Genomic DNA, 23,342 nt, shown 5'->3' on the forward strand with positions numbered 1-23,342 from the left:
ATCCATGTATCCTAAGAACTCAACAGTGTGATCATGCATGTGCAGTGTGGGTGCTTGTATCTGTAATGTAACAGTGTGATCATGCATGTGCAGTGTGGGTGCGTGTATCTGTAATGTATCCATACATCCTAAGAACTCAACAGTGTGATCATGCATGTGCAGTGTGGGTGCTTGTATCTGTAATGTAACAGTGTGATCATGCATGTGCAGTGTGGGTGCGTGTATCTGTAATGTATCCATATATCCTAAGAACTCAAAAGTGTGATCATGCATGTGCAGTGTGGGTGCTTGTATCTGTAATGTAACAGTGTGATCATGCATGTGCAGTGTGGGTGCGTGTATCTGTAATGTATCCATACATCCTAAGAACTCAACAGTGTGATCATGCATGTGCAGTGTGGGTGCTTGTATCTGTAATGTAACAGTGTGATCATGCATGTGCAGTGTGGGTGCATGTATCTGTAATGTATCCATATATCCTAAGAACTCAACAGTGTGATCATGCATGTGCAGTGTGGGTGCATGTATCTAATGTATCCATGTATCCTAAGAACTCAACAGTGTGATCATGAATATGCAGTGTGGGTGCATGTATCTGTAATGTAACAGTGTGATCATGCATGTGCAGCGTGGGTGCATGTATCTGTAATGTATCCATATATCCTAAGAACTCAACAGTGTGATCATGCATGTGCAGTGTGGGTGCATGTATCTGTAATGTATCCATATATCCTAAGAACTCAACAGTGTGATCATGCATGTGCAGTGTGGGTGCATGTATCTGTAATGTAACAGTGTGATCATGTATGTGCAGTGTGGGTGCATGTATCTGTAATGTATCCATGTATCCTAAGAACTCAACAGTGTGATCATGCATGTGCAGTGTGGGTGCATGTATCTGTAATGTAACAGTGTGATCATGCATGTGCAGTGTGGGTGCATGTATCTGGATTGTATCCATGTATCCTAAGAACTCAACAGTGTGATCATTCATGTGCAGTGTGGGTGCATGTATCTGTAATGTATCGATATTCATTCATTTGGTAGAGGGCACAATACCTCAATCAGCAGCACCTTACAACAGCGTTGCTACAGAGTTGAGAGCAATCCTGTAAACGGGCACTTTAAATGTAAGTACTGCAATGGTGTGTCCCAATATGCGATGGAGGAGAACTGGTACATAATGGGAACATGACAGAGAGACAATATAATAAGGATGCTGTAAAATATTGACGTTATTGAGTAGAGAATGTATAGTTTAGTTGCATTGATTTACAGTAGTAGGCAGTGAAGACAGGGTGGGTATTAGGGCAGAGGCATGATATGGCTGGTTACAGCACGAGAACCATCAAAAGAGGACATGCTGTCTGATGGCAATTGTGAAAGTCTAGAATAGAAGTTTAGTTCACGTTGAGGATAGAAGTTATGTTCTCAGTGACAGATTGGGCGTAGCGGGGTAGGAGGGTCTGAAATGACCCTGGCATGCATTGCTCATCCCCTGTGCATGTCCCCAACAGATGAAAATATGGGGGCATTTATATGAGTTTCCAAGCGCTTCCTGCTTGTAATACGCAGAATTACCCCCATGGGTAAAGGCATCTTATTGTGGGAATCTGTGGTGTTCACATTCAGATACCCTTTAAGAATGGGGCGTAACAGTTTTGGGCGCAAGTGATGAGAAGCACATCTCCTCACTTGTACCAAAAAAAGGTTTCGAGAATCTGCTCCTAGGTGTCTAGGTTTGCCAACCCTTTCTTATTGTCAGAGGGTCTTCTCTATCAAGAGCATCTCCACAGAAGATCAGATGTGGTGAAACCCAAGAAACAGCTATTTCAAGTATCAAGATGTAACTGGGGATGGACGTGATGGGGTTTGAAATGTTACATAATGGGGCCATGACAGAGAGACCACATAACGCTGGTATAATAGTATGTACATTCTCCAGCATTGGATTTTTCATAGATTCACTTGCTGTTTGAATATTCCCTGTTGTTAGGCTGCGAATCCTCTCTAACATTAGAGGATCTTGATTTGTGCTAAGGCATCCTGCTAGGCCTTCGCTCCCTGTAACCACGAGCTAAGCCTACTGCCTGTAACTAAGACATCTTCTGCAACAGCGCCTCGATGCCCATGGGCTGTAGTGCGCTTTAAAAATTCAAATAAATACATTTGTGATGAAGACCTGCAATCAGTTTAGTGCTCTCTGTGTTGTTTTGTGTCGTTTACCCCTTAGCCAACATGCAGCACCTCCTGTAGCTCCTCCCCTGGAGGCCATCTTCAGATTCTTTCCACATGTTCAAGTGCTCGGGAGTGCTCTTCAAGTTCTCTACTTTCATTTGAGGATGGTTTGTAAATGATACAGCTTTCAAGACGGCTTTTAATCTCGTTGAAAACCCAGATAAGCGACTTTTATATTCTGGAGAAAAAGGAGTCCTACATCCATTTGGTGCGCTCCTGTGTACCCCCAGGGTTGAGTCCTGTGAAGTGTTTTCTTCTGGCTCCTCCATTGCTGACCCGAAGACTAAGACAAATCTTTTTAAGTCATCTTCCACCCGCCACCTGAAAGACATCTACATCGAGGATCAGCGTGAGGAGTTTCTGTATTGTTTGTATCTAGACCACAATGTCAAGTGCTGCTTCATTTTCCACTCTTTTCCAAATAAGACTTTGAAAGACTGTCATAGAAGGCTGGTGGCCTAGCCAGGTGAGGGGACTGTGACCTCGGGCTCAGCATCGCAGAGGAGCCATGCATCACGTCACCAGAGAAGACCACTAGAGAGTGTTCCCTCTTCAAAGAGGTCGCGATCCCACGAGGAGGCTTCTTCTGGGAAAATGGTGAGCAAAGAACATACCACCCATGCTCTTTCCACTGCAGATGAGACGGTCCTGCCACACAAATCCTTGTTGCAAAAGCTGCCAGTTCTATCGTCAAAATCCATGATGATGGCATTGTCGACGACTCCGTCGACAGTTCCGTCAACAATTATGGTGCCACCCACGGCACATCATTCGTCCACATAGATCTCCAGTACTGTCCCCAAAGCGCAATGCCGCCGGAGACGGGATTTTGCTCAGACGATGTTCCTGCCCCTTTCCACCTACCAGGCATTCACAACTCTGTGGATGACTCCGTCAGCAGGGAGCTCTGTTCCTGCCTGGAGTGGGAACTCCTCCACAGCCAAGCTCTACATGACTTCCAGATGTGGGGGACACCGGACATGGACCTGTTTGTCACCAGGGGCAACTGAAAATGCCTTTTATTTATTTATTGGATATTTGGATGTCGCCTGAACAACAACTGGTGTTTCAAGGCGCCACGAGACAGCTAATAGTACATATCACCGCTCTTTACTGAATATGGACATTTAAATTTGGAATCTTCATATTTCATCTAAGTTACCTTCCTCTAAGTTACCTTCCATGTGTGACCTTTCCAGATGAACAAAGTGCACGTGTGTCGATTGAAATAACATAGATCTGAAACTCTAAAAACCTGACAGCCAATCCAAGCTTCAGTTCAGAGATTTCCATTGACTTACACCATCTAAACCAAAATATTCTGTTTCCTCCTTCCCCTTTCACCGGATCTGTGCATTTTACAGAACTCCTACTTCATCAGTTGTTAAATCGATGAGATCTATAAGGTAACATCACCTTTTCTGACCAATCCTGGGCCGTGGGTCAGATGATACTGCTCATGTTCATTGAGTGTCCCAGACAAGCATGGGCTTGTTTCTAGAACATGAAAGAGCTTCTTGGTCCTTGGCAGGTGTGAGATCTCACTGAGTTGACAAACCTTAACATATACCTTCTTTAAAGCTTTCTGGGATTGAGGCTGGGCGTAAAGAAACATTCCTGTATTAAATGTCATGAGGCCCCAGCTGTGTGGCTGTACCACGGGTAAATGACCAAATTGAGGCGCTCATCCTCTGGCTGATGGAAAGCATACAGACACAAATCTTTCCCGCTAATACCAGTCTTCTTTTTTGCCGAGAACTATTTAGAGCAACCACAAGGGAAACAAATGCATATCAGTGGACGCTAGAGGGTTGTGAGTGATGAAATACAGTGAAGCAAACAAATTGATGCATTGCCTTTTACATGCATCAGCCTCACTCTTGCCTATTATCTGTAGTAGGACCATCACTTTGAACTGACCTTACCTGAAATTTTCTTCAGTTCTTCAGATCCCTTGATCATCGCAGACATCAGATCCTGGGATACTGAGAATAATAAACAAGAGACAGGCCTTGATCAGAATGGAGAATCTAGACTTAGAAATATCTCTCAAGCCCATCATTTCCTAGGGTTTTCAGACTAGTAAGACTAACATCCACTCAAAAGTAACGTCAGTGAGGTACTATAATTGATAGACTTTGGTTTTGGATGGGGGACCAAAGACAGTCTCAGTACAATTTCTGAAGATTAATGCAAAAGGAATTAAGCTGATCTGCACTAATGAATTCCAAAACTTCAAGACACACCATGAGGACATGCAGAGTCGTAAGGGAGGGCCTCATTACAAGTTTGGTGGTATTCAGTAGTAAATCTGATGGAATACCGCCAAACATAATTACTGTTACCGCCACTTGTTCCAGCGGATTTACCACCGGATTACAAGTGGTGGTAGGTGGTTTAGGTCCCGATTAATTAGAGTCCATAGGATGCCATGAGGATTTGGGGGGGGGATTGTTGCTGGCGATAATTCGATGATTTTGCCCAGATTTGGCAGTGAGGTAGAGGATCTACCTCTAGCTTCTTGCTGGAGTTTTTTCTTCCACTTAACCTCCAAACCTGGAGTTGGGCAGTGCGGTAATATGCAGTAATGGAATTACCACTGCATTAGAACCCCAACTTGTAATGAGGCCCTCTTGTGCCTAACGCTACTCGGAACGGATCCACGGGTGCGTGCTTATCTCTGTAGGGGACAGATCATGCTCACTGCTGGGGCAGTGACATTAACAGTCTCCTAGTTCCATGGATTTCATAACAGCTCCTACTTTGCCCAGGCTATACCTACAAATATTTTTCCTAATGGCTGGTCCATAAGTTCAGGTGGAGCCAAGTATTGAGAACTGTTATTATTTAATTATTTTAGCTAGTGGATGGTTTCAAATAACTGTGTGTAGCTATTAAGCTATGATAGAAATTAAATCCACAGCGCGGTTTGTTGAAGTGATCACTGGCCAAGCATGACTCGGGTTGGGGAGGGGAGCTCTGCAAGTGGTCTTTTGCGGTAGGGCGAGGTCCCAGCATCGCACTGCAGGCCAAAAGAACTATGGGCGTCTACATTCCTCTTTCTGATGCTGAGTAGCCCTACTTTAAATCTTGTGTGGTTTTGAGTAGGACTGCAGCTTTTGTTTTTGATAGCTTGGTAGGTGGGAGCACCAGGCAACCCATCCTGAAACACAACCTTGCAGCCATATACAACAATACAGTTTTCTCGGTATACGTGCGACCAGGACTGGGGTTAAGAATTTGGAAAGTTGAGAGTAAAAGGACGTCTAAAGGAGTAAACACACAGTTCCCATTTGTGAATGGTGGATTATTAGACAAGTGAAAATATCTTTTAATTAATGAACAGGCATTTTCCTTGCAATGCTTTGTAGCTAGTGAATCCTGCCTTCACAACGGGCATTGCTGCAGCGAAGGTCCTCCTTGTGAATGGTTGTGCTCATGGGCCTCATTACAAGTTGGCCGGTCTGGGTATAAAGTTCCGATAACAACGTATGCCAGCACCTTTCTGGACAAGCCAGCCCCAAGTCTGCCGGTAGGGGCTCTGATCTGACCTGTGATTCGGGCATTTATCTGTTGGTAGGGTCCTGATTTACCGGCAGGCCTAGTGCTAACGGTGCTAGTGATTCAGGCAACCCCATACCATGGAGTCCTATCAGATTCCCTGGAATGGGGAGTTATCAGCGTCTCCGCCGCTCGTAATATCCCAGTAATGACGGGATATCGAGTGGCGGAGACGGTACGGTAATTCCCCGGTATACCGCCGGAATTACCCAAATGGTTTCCAGCGATCCGCAGGAAATAAATAGGGTATCCAATGTTCATGTGCTTCCTCGACCCAAATACCTTAACAGGGGTCTTGGGTTACAGAGATGTCATACTCTTTGCTTATTTCTAATATATACTTTTCAAATCAGTGCTTCTCCGATGAGTAAGGGGGCTGCAACTCATTAACACATAAGCAACATATCATGACACCGTACCCCGTTACAGTAGAGGAAATAAAAGATGGCCCATTCCAATTATGGTTTACCGCACACCACTTTTGTGATTTACCAATCAGAGTACTCATGTACATACATGGTTTAAAGTCTTGATTTCTGAAAGCGTTGGGGCATAGCTGAATGTTTTGCTCTTAGCATTGAAGAGCTTACTAGCTCTTTTAAAAATCAGGAGTAACATTGGAGATACAGTCACAGTTTTCACCAAATTCTTTAACAATGGACTAAAAGTAGAGACCCAGAGTTGTGGTTCCTCTTCAATTATAATTCTTGGCAAACCATCTGGACCCAGAGGATTCTCCACCCAAGTGCAAGAATGGCCAAATGTATGACTCAAAAGTTCCTTATGGCAGGTGACTTAAAGTCCCTGCTGAAGGAAAGCCATAAAATGCTTGATATATACAGCTTACCAGATGCTTGCATTTATTGGGTTGATCTGGTTTACCGCAGAGTGAACCTTTCTATATAAATAGGGTAGACATGAATCACGAATCATGTCTGACTAATCCAAATTCAGAATGTATCTGAATATCATATTTCTGAAGAGTATAAGCATCACCTACTAAATTGAGTCCCCATAATTGGAATCGCAAACTAGTGTCTTTGAAACTAAATTTTGATTTGGAATACATAGAGAATCGAATTAAGCATATGCAATCTTCCAGAGCATGTGGTCATGGAGTGCCTGTCAATATCCTTAAAAATTCACTTCTCCATTCTTCCTTCATGACTTCAGATCCTCCATCTCCACTGCCGTTACACAGGTATGTTTCACCTTTCTTTTTCAGGACACCCTTTGCAAATACAGATACTCTCTCTAGGTTCCATTTTTTTCTATCTGATGTGCACACATGGTTCATGCACCTCTTCACAATCTTGAGAGGATGACTGCAGTGAGACCCTGTTATCCTATCCTTGTGTGGTAATTTGATTCTTACTATATGTTTGTCTTTAACTTTTCTTCGCTGTACTACTCTGCGACTATCATACCACCTCTTCATTTGATCTTTGCTTTTCCTGATCCTCCACACCACCTCTTCCATATCGATTATCTCATCCGCTCTCAGACTGGAAAGCCATGAATGCTGCTTTCCTACCTCTCAGCATATGGAAAGGCGATATCATGTTGGTGGCATCAGGTGTTAATCTGTGGGCTGCTACTGCTTCCAAGACTGTCATGGAGCTTCACGCCTGATGCCATGGCAAGTTGGATAGCTCCCTTTATGAATCTATCCTTTCATCTGGTCTGTTAGTCTGTGGAAGAAGCTGCCTTGATTTTCTTTATAGTGTTCTTTTCCAGGAATCTAGAAATCAGCTGGACACCATTGTCTATTATTCGTTCCTTTGTCAAAACGATGGCAATATTTCTATCACAGTCCTTGTAGTGATGTCATGTATGAACAGTCTCCGCCCACATAGTCCACTTTCACCACATTATACCTGTGCTCAGCGTTCATGGCTTCTAATGGACCTATAAAATCCAAACCTAACCTTTCCCTTACTCCTTGTAGTATGTCTGTGTGTACGAGAGGTGCTAGTCTCACCTTCAGATGCTTGTCTCCATTTAGGCATTTGTGAAACTGCTGCAGCATATTCTTTATATCCTGGTCAATGTTAGGCCACTCATAGGATTCTCGTATTCTGTGTCTTGTCATGTTGTTCTCTAGATGCTCTGAGTGAGCCCCATCCAGTATAGTATTAACTCGGGGGGGACGGGGGGACACCATGTCATTCCTTAACAACAAGCCATTCTCCTCAGTTATTTATTCTGCCACATTCCAATATGGTTGCGTGCCTTCCAAGACTGCCTTTTCATCTGGCCAGCTGTTCCTTGTCCATCTTGCCATCGTTGCTATGGTCTAATCTTTGGCCGATTCTGACAGTCAGTGTTGATCACTCATCTCTAGGTACTCCTTGTCTCTTAAGTCTACCCAGGATGCTACTATACACACAGCATGTAGAAATGTGATATTATTCCGATTAGATTCTGATGATCTGGACATGCAGTCGGCCTCCGAGTTTTTCCATCTAAGATTTGCGGCTATGCTCGTCAACCTTGGGGTGGAAATCTTTGTGCCCATAGTCTCAACATGTCCACCAAAGGTTTGTATGAATCACTCACCTGTCAGTTTCCCTTATCGTACAAGGAATACATCACCTTCCACCTCATCTACAGACCACCTCACCCGAGTGACTCTTTCATTGTCGACATCTCCAACGTACTTGCCTCTGCCAAATTAGCATACTAAAATAATGTCTTTCTCAGAGATTTTAACGTCCCTGAGTCACAGGCTGAAAACCACACTTGAAACTTGAAGCACGCTTTTTGCACTGACCAGTTCCATGGCCCTTAAGCATATTGTGCGCTCCCCCATGCATTACAAATGGCAACACCCTAGACTTAGTCTTCACATCATCTACCCTCATCACCTGTGCAGACCCTATCCCACTTGACTGGTCTGACCATGCCACCATCCCACTATTGGTCACCCACTCAACTACAGCCTACAAAGATCAGGCTAAATGCCATCTCACTCAGCGCCTCTCATTCAAAACCTTCCCGATCATTGCGCTAGAAGCAAACTTTGCAGTCAGTCCCACCAAAGGGAATTCCTCTGGCCTCCTAGAATTATTCAACAACTCGGCTATGAACCTGGTGCACTCATGCCCTCCTATAAATCAGATGCACAAAGACCAAACCAGCTGCCCCTTGGTACTCCCCTGAATTTGCCTCCAATGAATGCGCAAACAGAGTCTTAGAAAAAAAATGACCTCACCAACCTCATATCTCTGCACAATACCTGTAGGATTCTGATTACCGAGGCCAAAGGAACAAGTTACTTACCTGTAACTGTTGTTCTCCAGCATGGGTCTGGCATGGATTCACATGCTCATGAATATTCCCCGTCGTCAGGCTGGGAATCCTCGGTAAAGAAAAAACCAGTATCAGTTTCGTTTCTGATCTGTCTTTCGTAGTAGTAACCAATCACTGGTCTCTGCGTCATACTGAACACAGCCAATGACTGCCCTCTACCTAAGCCCCGCCTCTGGCAGCCATCTTCAGATTTGGAAGCACGTGAAGTGGCAGTATGACCAAGTGAAGAGCCGCAGAGGGGTAGGCGGGAGGGTTCGCATGTGAATCCATGCCAGACCCATGCTGGAGAACAACAGTTACAGGTAAGTAACTTGTTCCTTCTCCAGCATGGGGTCTGGCATGGATTCACATGCTCATGAATAAAGAATACATAGCAGTACACACATGCACAACCACGGGAGGTGGCAAAGGCTCAACATTAAGCATTACATCAAACTCAACATCAAGCAATCTTACCTCCTCACCAGGCTCACCTCAGGCGAACAGGTTGCGCAGCACTGCTTGCCGACCCTGGACTCCTCCCTGGAATCCCGATCGACGCAGTAGAATTTCGTGAAGGTGTGCGTCGACCTCCACGTAGCAGCCCTGAAATGGAATGGGCTCTCGGACGGCCAGGCAGCGGTCGGTTTGCCAACCGATGACAGTACATGATACAGCCGGAGAGCCATCTGGAAATGGAAGCCTTCGAGAGAGCCTTCCCCTGATTGACAGATCCAAAGTTCACAAAGAGTTGTGACGTCTTCCGAAAACACTTCGTGTGGTCCACGTAGAACTTCAGCGCTCTAGCCACATCCAGCGAGTGCAAAGTCCTCTCAGCCGGCGACGAAGGCGACGGGAAAAACACAGGCAACACCAAGGGTTCGTTGAGGTGGAAGTCCGACGGCACCTTGGGCATGAAGGAGGGGTGCGTCCTGAGCACCACCCTCGTGTCGTGAAAAGTCAAGTATGGCGGCTTGCAAGATAGGGCCTGGATCTCTCCCACTCGTCGTGCGGAGGTGATGGCCACAAGAAACGCTGTTTTCCACGACAGAAACTTCAACGGGGCCGAGTGCAGAGGCTCGAACGGAGGTCCCATGAGCTTGGTCAGCGCCAGGTTGAGCTCCCAAGCCGGGGCCGGAGCCTTCACCGGCGGGAACGATCTGAACAGTCCCTTCATGAACTCTTTCACCAGACGATGAGACCACAAGGACGTCCGCCCCGTGGTTCTGGTGTATCGGGAGATCGCAGCAAGATGAATCTTGATGGACGCGTGTGCCAGTCCAGCCTTGGCCAGCGTCAACAGGTACGGCAGCACTTGGGGAGCCGTAATCCTTAGAGGGTTAATCTTCTGTGCGTGGCACCAGACAGAGAACCTCTTCCATTTGTGTCCGTAGCATTTAAGAGTCGAGGACGCCCTGGCCTTTGCAAGAACCTCTCTGCAGTCGGCCGGTATGTCGTATCCTCCAAACTCTAGCGCTGCAGGAGCCAGGCCTGCAGGTTCAGCGACTTCGGGTCGTGGTGGAGGATGGTGCCTCCTTCCCTGGAGAGCAGATCCGCGTCCACTGGCAGCTTGATTGACGGGGACGCTGACAATTCCAGAAGGTCCGGGAACCATATCTGCCTCGGCCACGCAGGTGCGACGAGGATCATCCTGCACCGTGACCTCTTGAGCTGGTTGATGAGCCGGATCAGCAGTGGCAGAGGAGGGAACGCGTATAGGAACAGGCCTTCCCAGGGGAACGAGAAAGCATTGCCCATGCTCCTCGGCTGGGGAAACCTGCTGGCGAACCTCCGGCACTTGGAGTTCGTCACCGTCCGAACAGGTCGATCTGGGGTGTGCCCCACCGTCGGAAGAGGCGATCCACTAGATCCTGCCGTAGTTCCCACTCGTGGCTCGAGCGCAGCTCCCTGCTGAGTGAGTCAGCGATGGTGTTTTTTATCCCTGCCAGATGAAACGGCACCAGAAACATCCTTTGGGCGACGGCCCAATGCCACAGGTCCTGCGCCTCCTTGGACAGTGCTGGGGACCTGGTTCCGCCCTGTTTCCTGATGTAAAACATGGTGGTGGTGTTGTCGGTGAAGATCCTCACCACCTTGCCCTTGAGGGACGGAAGGAAGGACCTGAGGGCCCAAAACACTGCACGGAGCCCCAGGACGTTGATATGGAGGGACTTCTCCGTCGGGAGCCAAAGGCCTCTCGCGTGCAGATTTCCGGTGTGCGCTCCCCACCCTTCCAGGGAGGCATCCGTGGTCACTGTCTCCTGGTGGCCTGGGTTCTGGAAGTCCATGCCCGCCGTCAGATGCGCGCGGGTGCCCCACCACCGGATCGCTCGTCGGAAACTCTCGTCGAGTGTGATCCTCTCCTCGAAGTTGCCCGTCGTTTGGATCCAGCGCGCGTCCAGGAACTCCTGCAACGGGCGCATCCGGAGCCTGCACATGGGAATGAGGTAGATGCAAGAAGACATCATTCCGAGGAGGGACTTGATGGACCTCACCTTGGCCGCGTCGGCAACCAACATCCGCTGTACCTTGCCCAGGATGGCCCTGGTCCTTTCCTCCGACGGGGAGGCCAGAAGGGACACTGTGTCGAGCTTCGCTCCCAGAAACAGTGCGTCTTGCGCGGGTACCAGGTGGAACTTGGCGTAGTTCACGGAGAATCCCAGGTCCGTGAGAAGTTGGACGGTCCTTGCTGTGTGCTCCACGGCGAGCTCCCTCGTCTTGGCTCGGATGAGCCAGTCGTCCAGGTAGGGGTAGACGTGGATCCCCTCTCGGCGCAGCTGTGCCGCCACTGGTGCAAGGCACTTGGTGAACACCCTGGGTGCCGACCGCAGACCGAAGGGAAGGGCTCTGAACTGATAGTGACGCCCTTGGACCACGAACCTGAGAAATTTTCGGTGCCCCTTTAGGATGGGAATATGCAAGTAGGCATCCTCCAAATCCAACGACGACAGGAAGTCGTCCTCCTCCAGCTGACCCAGGACGTGCTGGAGGGTGACCATCCGGAACTTCTGCGCCTTGATGAACTTGTTCAGCCGTCGTAGGTCTAGGATGGGGCGCCATCCTCCCGTCTTCTTCTTCACGAGGAAGTATCTTGAGTAAACTCCGGAGCCCCGAAGCCTCTTTGGGACAAGTTCGATGGCGCCCTTCCTGAGCATCGCCTTTACCTCCCGGAGAAGCTGAGGGACGTGAAGCTCTTTCCTGGCCACAGGGGGGACGCGCGGGCACCTTCTTTGAAACTCGAGTGCGTGGCCATGGGCCAGGGCGTCCAGCACCCAACGGTCGGTGGAGATGGACTCCCACACGCTGACGAAGCTCGCCAGCCGGCCTCCCACCGGGGTGCTTCGGTGGGGGCCCGACCCCATGGCCGGTTCAATCCTGCTTAGACAAGGCTTTGCCGCCTTGACCTCCTTGGCGACGACGGCGGGGTCCGCCTGACTTGCCTCGTCCCCTGTAAGCTTCTTGAGACGACGAACGGGCCGCTTGACGGTAGGTGGAAAATCCGCCGCCGGAACCTTTGGAGGCACCCTTGCCTCCGCCGCTCCGAAAGGGCGGCCGCCGTTGCTGGAGAGCCCCGAGAGCCCGGGCCGTCTCCGTGTCCGCTTTAATGGCTTGAAGGGAATCGTCCACTGTTTTCCCAAACAGGTTGTTTCCATCGAACGGCATGTCCAGGACTCTGGTCTGTACATCTTGACGGAAGTCAGTAGCCCTGAGCCATCCACGCCGCCTAAGGCACACGCCGTTGCCCAACTGGCGAAATCCAGTGTCGGCGATGTCCGTCGCAATCGTGATGGCGTGGTCCGACGCCACCTCACCTTCCTGCAAGATCTCCAGGGCATCCGCCCTCTTATCGTCCAGTAGGAAGTCCAGTAGGGGAGCCAGTTTGTACCACAGCTCCCTGTCGTACGATAGCCAAGGCGTTGGCCGCCTTAATCGTCGTCGCTGCAGACGAGATGACCCTGCGCCCCATCGTGTCCAATTTCTTTCCCTCGCCGTCCGGCGGGGAAGTCGACGTGGAGGCCGCACCCCCCCCCCCGCTTTCTTCCTGGCTGCCGCGGAGACGACGGAGTCCGGGGTAGGCTGTGCCCGGAGGCACAAGGGGGCCGCGTCCGGGACCCGGTACTTCTTCTCGTACCGGTCTCTTCTAGCCGGCGTCGTGGATGGGTTCTTGAGGAGGGCAAGGCCCTCATCCCAAATATCGTCCAGCAGAGGTACCGAGAGGACCGTCTTCCTCTTGGCCTCGCGCCGCTGATAAAGGAAACCTTCCTTCTTCTTCTCCTCAGGGCAGAGCTGGAAGAGCTCGGACGCCCTGGCGATCATGGAGTGAAAAGATCCAATCTCGTCGGGCGGGGAAGCCCAGGTGGGAGGTGACGACGGCAGATCCTCGTCGTACACCTCGTCGTCCGTACCCGTCGCGGCCGTGTCAGTCCCCGTGTCATCCCCTCGAGTCGTGGACGGGGAGGAGGGCTGGAGGGCTGAACGGGGCGCGACGGCTGAAAAGGAGGTGGAGGGTGAATCCTTCTTTTCTTAGGAGGGGGGCTGCCCGAAGGGCCTGGTTCCGGGTCCCCCGACGGGCGACGGGATCTCCACTGGCAACGGCAGTCTAGTCCTTATCTCTGAGCATAAGGACTGTATAGCCAACAAAATGGCCGCCGAGTTGTCTTGCGGCGCTGGTAGAGGGGAGTCCGACGGGCGGTCAGGGGCCCCGTCGGTACCCTCGACGATGTCGTCGTCTCCTGTGTCGGGATCCCTCCCGACGGGCTGGTCTTCTTCCACGCCAACGCCGTGGCTTAAGACCTCGACCAGTTCTTCCTCAGAGGTTGAGGCCGAATCCACAACGACCTCCTGCCCCCCCTTTTTCTTCTCCGTCGGAGGTTTCACAGGGGTCCTGTCGATGGGCATAAAAGAGGACTCCCTCCGCGGTGACAGGGAGACTCTGAGCCCCGAGGTCGCCACCACTGGTGTAGCCTCCACAGGCTGAGCCAGGGCTGCCGCGACTGTCTCGATAGAGGCCTTGGCCGGATGGATTAAGGCTTTCACCACCTTAGGTGCGCTCACCGCCTTCTCCTTGAGGGGGGACACTGCCTCGCTCCCCCTCCGCCTTAGAGCTCGACCGGGGCCTCTCCAGGAGCTTCGCCGGGTGCTCGGCCTTCCTCTTACCCGACCCAGAGCGTTGGCTCGTGGTTGATGGTGCCGGGGAGGGTGCGCCCTGCCTGGCGCCCGTAGAGCCCAACCGTTCGGCGCTCCCGGTGCCAGCGGACTCGCGGTGCTTGGCCTTGTGTTGGACCCCCGTCGCCGGGGCGTCCTCAAAGGTCTTAGAAGACCGCTCGGATTTCTTCCTCCTTTTCTCGCCGGACGGGCTCTTCCCTTCCAGACAGTTGGCGAGACGTTGATGGCGGTCCTTCATGGTCCGCTCCGACATGTTGCCGCAAAACATACAGTCCTTCTCCATGTGCGTCTTGTCCTCATGTAGGCAGTAAAGACAAAAGGAGTGTTCGTCTTCCTTAAAGACATTCTGTAGCTGGCATCCAGGGCAGACCCTGAACAGCTTTCCGGGCGTCGAGCTTCCCTTCTCCTGGGCCATGACCGAGATGGGCCTGAGAAACTTCTGGAATCCTCCAAAAGCGTAGCTCGACGAATCGTCACCCTTGAGGGGCGTAGACAAATCCGACACGGGTCCTCGTTGATCGGATGGAGAGTCGGTGGAGCTTGAGGCTCTTTTGACAGAAAAAACGAAGTTTTTTGAGAAAAAACGTGAAAAATAGCACTAACGCTCGAGAGCAATAGCACGAGGATCCCAACACATGAACGTGCGGTAAAAATCTGAAGATGGCTGCCAGAGGCGGGGCTTAGGTAGAGGGCAGTCATTGGCTGTGGTCAGTATGACGCAGAGACCAGTGATTGGTTACTACTACGAAAGACAGATCAGAAACGAAACTGATACAGGTTTTTTCTTTACCGAGGATTCCCAGCCTGACGACGGGGAATATTCATGAGCATGTGAATCCATGCCAGACCCCATGCTGGAGAAGCATCTTACTTCTCCACCACCATTGTGGCAGGCTTGAACAGCAGTAAATCCATCTTTGAAGTACTAAAGCATTGTATCAAACCCACACCAAACTAAATCAACACATTTATAAAAAATATGGACAAAATTCAAGAGACCATCTTATCAACCTCTCACAGCATTAGCACCTTCTGAAGCCAAGCGCACACACTGCCCCTTTGGACTAAATTCTCTCCTCTCTCTCCCCCGGATCTCCTAAAACCGACTGATTCATTCAAACTTACTTCTTACTTTGACAATAACATCACAGTCTGCATCATTAAACAATTGACAGGCCCGGCGCTCAATGCGCTCCTCAGCCTCATTAATGCCTCCTATCCAGAAAGGTAATTCCCAGTCTCATATGACTTCTTTTGAAAACAACAACCCTGAATCCAGATGGCCTGGCCAACTATCGCCCATTATTAACCTCCCGTTTATTGGCAAAATCTTGTAAAAGTAGCTACTAAACCACTGCGCAACAGAATTGAACAGCTTCACAAGGCATAAATTAGTTTTCTAAAATGTATTAGCAGAGTTTCCTAATTACATTTTTCTTGATTAGCAAACAAACCCATTTGAATTTTGTACTAATGTTTTTAATGCCACCAGAAGATACTTGTACCCAAGGTATAAAATGAGCAAAAATACAGCAGTTTTGTATACCACTGAAGTAAGATATTAGTGAGATAAGTCAGGCCCTGCAAATTCTTTCTGTAAAATGGTGCATGTCACCACAAACCCACTTTAGTTTGGCACACTGCTGCCACCCAGAGGCCAGCCATGCACAGTGAAACGTTTATTTGACATTTACAGCAAACAAAGTAAAGTTTAAATAAAGGTTTCCAACATCACCTGCAAATGGTACTGACCCTTCTTAAAATCTACTCGACTATGCGCGTGGGTGAAAATACTTTGCGAGCCCTGTGTGAGTGTCTGCAAAAAGGTTAGCTGCATGAATGGACACAAATAAATAGATATGATTAAAAGGCTCTCAAAACAGTTTGGCCAGCTCTCTCTACTTCAGGTGCAAATATATAATACAATCATAATCATAGTGCAAAGCGAGCTCTGGAGGTTTAGTACAGTGAATGGTAATGCAGTAGATCTGTAGATGTACAGACTAGATGAAACTATTGATCGCTACTCTAAGTAAACATCAGCTAAGCTTTGTGTATTCATTATGTAAAAGACTAAGCAGAGTGGATGGCATAGCAGGCAGAGAACTGGGCAAACTAGGCAGAATATTGTAGTTTGCGGCCAACTCACTTTCAGGGTAGCGGGTATAACCAAACATGGTAAAATAGAATGTCAAGGAGTATGGTATCAGCTCATGGGTTGAGCACCAGTTGCAAGCTGTATGTAACCAGCAGGCCACAGGACTAGGTTTACCATCAAAGCATTTGGCCTCATGGCCATGTACATTTTTAAAGGTGTTCACTCGTCAATATGATGCATCTTCCCCAACAAAATGAAATCTAGTTGACACTGAGATTTATTTTCGTTTCATTGTAAAGCATGGAGACAATGCAGTGTTTTACAGTAGCAGTACTGTAATTATGCATTTTGTAACCTATTACATTTTTAGAAACAGAATTGAAAGCCTTTTTTAAAAGAAATAACTAACACATACTGGCCTTTGGCTGATGGGACACAGTTGGCTTAATAACAATATTAGCCCGATTATTTCTGGTTTGCAATTATTTGAAGGCCTTTTAGCACATGAGTGGAGGGTATGATTACTGCTGCACTTTCTCTCCATTAGCCCCTTTGAGCTTGCAGTGAACAGAGAAAAGAGGGTGGATAGAGCTCTGAAGGCAAAGCTGTGCTTTCATTGAACAGGGTAATTTAAATAGCTAACTTTGCTACACAAGTGATAATTTAATTAGCAAACCTACAGAATTACATAGCAAATTGCTCCGTAAAACTGCTTATTGTATGCCTTAGCTTCAGGGTTACGCACCAAGTGTAGCATCGATACAGCCACCATCCAGGTGATGGATGATTCCCTCCAAATCATGGATAAGGGTGACTCATGCATCCTAATCTTAACATTATTGCTGCATTCAACACTTTTGACTACAGCGTACTCCTCTCCCTTCTTGCCGGCAGGATGGGATTATCTGGCACTGCCCTGAATTAGTTTACCTCCTACCTCTTTGGCGGACACCAAGCCGTCTGTATAAACACATGGGGCCTCATTACAACTCCGGAGTTGCATTTTTACCGGCACCCGCGAATGGGCAAGAACCGGGTCCTGCCGAGTTTGGTGAACCTGGTAATTTCCCATTCGCGGATGCGGCAATAAGGGACTCCCATCCCCATTCGGCCCATAGGGATGAATAGAAATGGGATGTCGGATGCACCAGCACCATTCACTGGCAACACTGGCGGCACATTAATCGTCCAACACATAGTCCTTCAAATGGGATGGACGGCACCTGTATTCACGTTAGGGGTGCCTCCTACCTGTGCTCCCCTTCTTCTACACCTGGGACCAGGATCTGTTGGCTCTTGATGACTCCACCCTGGATCATTCGTTTGGTTGGCCTCACCCGTCACGGGGCTCGGGTCCACTGTATTCTGGCCACTTATCTTCCTGAAAAAACTAGAGTTCCGGGTTACCGTCGTCCTCCTATCAGATGCAGTCACCATTAACCCCTTTACTCCGACCACATCCAACAGCTTTTGGTCTTATGTAGGGAGATCTTGCTTTCCAGGTGCCTGTTCCTGACCACCATCTCATCTCCCAGGGATATGTCTGGTGGTTGCAGTTTCCTCCTGATATTTTCTCTCTAATTACACGTTCTTCGACCATCTACTCTTCATTGATCACTCTCGGTGCCCTACCTCGCTGTCTGGGAAAACAAAACACATGGGCACCTTCTGAACAGAGCTTCTGCAGAGGCAACTCCTGTGGAGCAGTGTGTAGTGGCCTTGTATTCCCTCGGGAAATAATAGAGCACTCGATACAGGGATTGCCCTTGTCCATGAGTGATCCTAAACACCTTGTTCAGGGTCCGCATAAAATGCTCTGCCTCTCCATTTGCTCTGGGCCACAATGGAGATATCTTCCTGTGCCTGACTCTGCACTCTTTCAAGAAGCCTGCAAAACTATCTCCGTGAAACGGCAGTCCATTAACGGTACACACTTCTTGCAGAAATCCATCGGATGCAAACACCTTCTCCACCATCGGCACAATATTCTCAAAAAAGGTAGATTCCTCGAACTGCATGTCTGTATACCTGCTCCGTACATCAATTAACACTAGGAAGTGTACGTCTCTCCCTACAAATCCAAACTCCATGTGTACCACCTCCCATGGTCCAGGGCCCCTGGGCATCTACTGAATTTGGGGTTCTCTCCACACAGGAGCTTCAGCCTGACACTACACACAACTCTTCACAAACTCACAAACTCATTCACCAGATGCTCCAAGTTGGGGAACCACACCTCCATCCTTGAGCGTGACTTGGTCTTGGCCGACCCCTGATGAGCCAGTTTAATTACTTTGGTGACCAACGGCAATCCTCTGGTCTCTCAATAGCAGCCCTGACTCTGCAAAGGACAGCTTGTTCCTCACTTTCCACAGCTGCTCTAGTCCTACCTTTGCATCCTGTGTGCGTTTGTCGAGCCCCATCAGAGCCCACTTCCAATCACCTTCAGCGAGGGCCTCACGAAGTAAGCAGAAGCATTTGTCTCCTGCAGAGCTACCCGCCAGCTCTTGTACAGACATGGAGTTCGGAGTGCTGGACACAACCACCAGCCTGACAAATTCTTCAACATCCTCTACCAGACTCCACTTCAGACTTCCCTGGATGTCTGGACAGGCAATCTGAGGCATTGTTCACCCCTGGCCGGTACACCAAACAGATGTCGTACTCCAATAATGCCAAATCCAATGCTCAATCTGAGCCAGTGGCCTTGATGATGATCCGGCCATGATTGCAGCAACAGCTTATGGTCGGTCACAACCATCACTGGTCTCCCCAACACATAAAGCCTGAAATGCATGCACCCACAGAGCACCGCCAGTGCCTCGCATTCAACCTGGGAATACCGCTGCTCGGTATCCGTCAGGGCTCTGCTCGTAAATGCCATAGGCTCCACCTCACCCTTTTGGTTTTGATGGGTCAGCACAGCTCCAAGTCCAAAAGGGCTTGCATCCACCACGATCTCAAATGCTATGGCTGGGTGAAAAAATGCAATAGGGCTGTCGGCCGTGAGGGCTGTCTTGATGTCCTCTAATGCACTCTGCTCCAATGGGCCCCACTGCCATTCGGTACCTTTCTTCGTCAGATTTCACAACAATTCGGACAACGTCGCCAGATTTCTGATGAATCGCCCACAGTATGTTACCATATCGAGGAAACCTCTCACTTTCCGGGACTGACTTCAGGGGCTTTGCTTCCTTAATGCCCTTCACCTTTCTGGGATCCGGCGACACGCCTCGCTGCTGAAACACTAACCCAAAAAATGCAATCTTCTCCTTGAAGAATTCATATTTCACCTTGTGGAGGGTGAGTCTCAGCATCTTTACACACAAAAAGGAAGCTGAGGGAGTGGCACTGTCCACTACTAATCGTCCCTCATTAAGGTTCTGCACCTTTTACAACAAACATTAGGGTTAGGTGGGCTATTGGAAACTGTTTACACAGTAAAGACCATAGTTGGCACCAGGAGCCAACATCGCCGGATAGTGCTGCCACTATATTAGATTCAGAAGCACACTACGAGTAAGACTTCAACAATTAAGCAATTTTATTAACATATAAAAGATAAAAGTTTTAAACAATACCAAAAGGTCACCATAAAATGAATCGACGCAATATCAGTAAAAAACAGTGCAAAGTGTGTTTCAGACAGTTGAACAAAAAAAGGACAAAGTATTCAGTCACAATGGCCTAAAGGTCAGTGGTGTAGATGAAAGTGTCATGTGCTGTGCAAATTGAGCTTGTAAACATAGTCTGACACTCCATTCAAATTCTCCATCACTCATACATCCACATACATACAATTCGTACCAACATGTTTCTTTCCAAAATGTAACGGGTGAAAAAAATATATGTTCAAGGAAATTCGTCAGGGGCTGTCAAAAAACAAAACAGAACACTGTTGTGCAAATTCAACTAATGCAGCACAAAATACAATTCTATATGTCTATACCAATGCTAGTCTTAGTATATTATCAACACTCAAGGTAGTGTTGCTGAGGACACATATCACAACAATCCAGATAGTATATATTGTATTGGTAATGAGTCCGCAATGTGGCTCCTGGTTTCACCATGGATTACCACATGCTCCCTTAAACTCAGGGGCATGGATGATTCTTAAGCAGGTCGTAAGGCTTCCCACGATGTAGTGGACTATCAGATGGGGGAAGAGAATCACAATCCCTGCTAGTCACGCTTCTTAAAAAATGAAGCATACGGCACATGTGTAATCCGCTTCTGTGAAGGGCTCTGATGTGGCTGAATCGCTAGACGGTTGATGCAGGGGGACTGCCCAGTGAAATATCACTGACGAATTATTGTTGCGTCACGGCTCGCTGAGAGCAACCCTTTAAACGAATTGGTCTGTGCGGAATGCCGCCGTCCTTCCTACGGAGAGCGTCCAAACGCTCAGCTGCGCTGCCCAAGCTCCAGTGTACCTCGGGCTGTGTGAGTCTCAGCAACCTGATCCTCCCAAGTGTCTTCTCTAGCCTCTCCATAGGTTCAGTCTCAGACCTGGTGAACCCCAAAATGTCAGCCAGCACTCCATGTATAATGTTCTGGAAAACCTCAGCGGCCGATGATACAGCAAAGCTGAGTCGCTTAAACCTGCATATGCCCTTATGAGTTGTGAAAGTTGTAATGTACCAAGACACAGGGTGCAGGACCACCTGATGATAGCCCGCCCTCAGGTCCAGTTTGGAAAAAAGTGCTCTTTGTAGTTCTGCAATGATGTCATCCAGGGTGGGTTTGAGGTGCATTTCTCGCTTGATGGCCTTGTTGGGCAGGCGCATATCTACACAAATCTGAACCGACTTTGGTTGTTTAGGCTTCCGTGCCACCACTATCGGGGACACCCATTGGGCCGGCCCCTCTACTGTCTCAATGATGTCCATCTCCACAAGGCATTCTATCTCCTTGTTGACCTGGTCCCTAAGATGAAACCTCACCCTCTTGTACTTATGGGCCACCGGGTGGATGGATTCGTCAATATGCAGTTTCTCCGGCTCACCCACCAGTTTTCCTACACCCACAAACACACTTTCGAACTTCCGCAGCACCTCGTGAATGACTTCCATGTAGATCCTATATGTAAAACTGACACTCTTGAGGGCCTCTGCCACAGCACAACTCAGCAGATTGTCCTTGCTGACATCAGTGACAAATAATCTCACCTTGATGGTGTTCGGCCCATAACTCACTTTTGAGACGAATACCCCTTTGAGCGGCAACGGTTGTGTACCTCTGAAGGTGAAAATTCTCACTTTCGCACGGGCCAAGACGGGTGGCCTGGGAAAAGCCTCATAGTGGTCCAGGGCCATCACACTCACGATGCCCTCATATCGATCAGTACCAGGATTTCACATCCATCAACAGACACGGCATACATCTCGGAAGCCTCTTCTGTTTGCCCCTTAGGTCACTGAGACTGGAGATGAAGAACGCGTCCTCCTCTTCGTCCTCTGGGTCAGGTCCATGGTCCGGCAGGTCCTCATCTTGATCCACCTGGGCTAACCTAAGAAAACGTCTCTGAGCAGACATGCCCACCTTGGCAGGGCCTCTTGGTGTGGCTACAGGCCCCGGGGCCTTGCACATGAGCGCAAAATGATCAACTGCCCCACCTATCCCAAACACTCTTTTGCAGGACATTCGACTGCGTGTGCGGGAGGTCGTATCCACACAGAGTGCAATAATTTGGCATCTAAGGTCCCCTGTCTCTTCTAGAGCCCATTACCTGCCGTACCACCCTGACGCCTTGTTGGCACCCTATCACTCAGACGACCTCCAGATTCACCATCTGCATGGCTTCATCCATCTTGGAAGCACTTGTGTCCGCTAGTTCATAGGATCACCCCAGTTCTAGAATCCGCACCAGGGTGATCCCTGGTTACCTCAGGACCTGTGGCAGCATCTTTCCAGAGGCACACCCTTGAATTAACTGGTTGCGCACCATCTCCTCCTCATTGTTCCAAGCACATCTGGCCGCCAGCTACCTAAGCCTGCCATGGAAAGAGTCCAGCGACTCGTGGTCCTTCTGCTTAGCTGCGCACATTACGAACCTCTTGTAATCCACATTCACCAGTTGAATGAAATAAGCCTTCAGATAGTCCTTTGCTGCCCCGTAGGAGTCATCCACTTAATTACCTGAACATTCACCTCCCGTAGTGCTGCGAAGTACATCTCCAGGCGCTTCAACCATAAGTTCCTACTGGGGTCCAGAGCTGCCAAAGCCACAGATAGATTATATGTTGGCATTGGAGACAGTGGGCCCTGCTGACGATGCATTTGGACCACCGCTGGAGCCTCTTTGTGAATTTAGAAGTGTGCCCAATAGCCTCTCTGTGGAAAGTTGCATTTAGAAGTGTGCCCAATAGCCTCTCTGTGAATTTAGAAGTGTGCCCAATAGCCTCTCTGTGAAAAGTTGCATTTAGAAGTGTGCCCAATAGCATCTCTGTGAAAGGTGCATTTAGAAGTGTGCCCAATAGCCTCTCTGTGAAAAGTTGCATTTACAAGTGTGCCCAATAGCCCCTCTGTGAAAGTTGCATTTAGAAGTGTCCCCAATACCCTCTCTGTGAATTTAGAAGTGTCCCCAATAGCCTCTCTGTGAATTTAGAAGTTTGTCCAATAGCCTCTCTGTGAAAGTTGCATTTAGAAGTGTGCCCAATAGCCTCTCTGTGAATTTAGAAGTGTGTCCAATAGCCTCTCTGTGAATTTAGAAGTGTCCCCAATAGCCTCTCTGTGAATTTAGAAGTGTGTCCAATATCCTCTCTTTGAAAGTTGCATTTAGAAGTGTGCCCAATAGCCACTCTGTGAAAGCTGCATTTAGAAATGTGCCCAATAGCTTCTGTGTGAAAAGTTGCATTTAGAAGTGTGCCCAATTGCCTCTCTGTGAAAAGTTGCATTCAGAAGTGTGCCCAATAGCCTCTCTGTGTAAAGTTGCATGCATACGTGTACGCAATTGCCTCTCTGTGAATTTAGAAGTGTCCTCAAT

The 23,342-nt window shown here is 48.7% G+C and overlaps 1 protein-coding gene across 3 annotated transcripts in view; it reads right to left on the reverse strand.

Annotated features, from left to right (window-relative positions):
- LOC138447675 (CD209 antigen-like protein C) overlaps nt 1–23,342 on the reverse strand; it is a 262,417-nt gene that overhangs the window by 63,291 nt on the left and 175,784 nt on the right. For all 3 annotated transcript variants that reach the window (XM_069603932.1, XM_069603933.1, XM_069603931.1), the window contains one exon: nt 4,164–4,223. In XM_069603932.1, the coding sequence (XP_069460033.1) occupies nt 4,164–4,223 (60 nt within the window). The remainder of the gene's footprint in view (nt 1–4,163; nt 4,224–23,342) is intronic.

Source organism: Ambystoma mexicanum, chromosome 3q (genome assembly GCF_040938575.1).
Source record: "Ambystoma mexicanum isolate Mex_15411 chromosome 3q, UKY_AmexF1_1, whole genome shotgun sequence".
Classification (NCBI taxonomy): Eukaryota; Metazoa; Chordata; class Amphibia; order Caudata; family Ambystomatidae; genus Ambystoma; species Ambystoma mexicanum.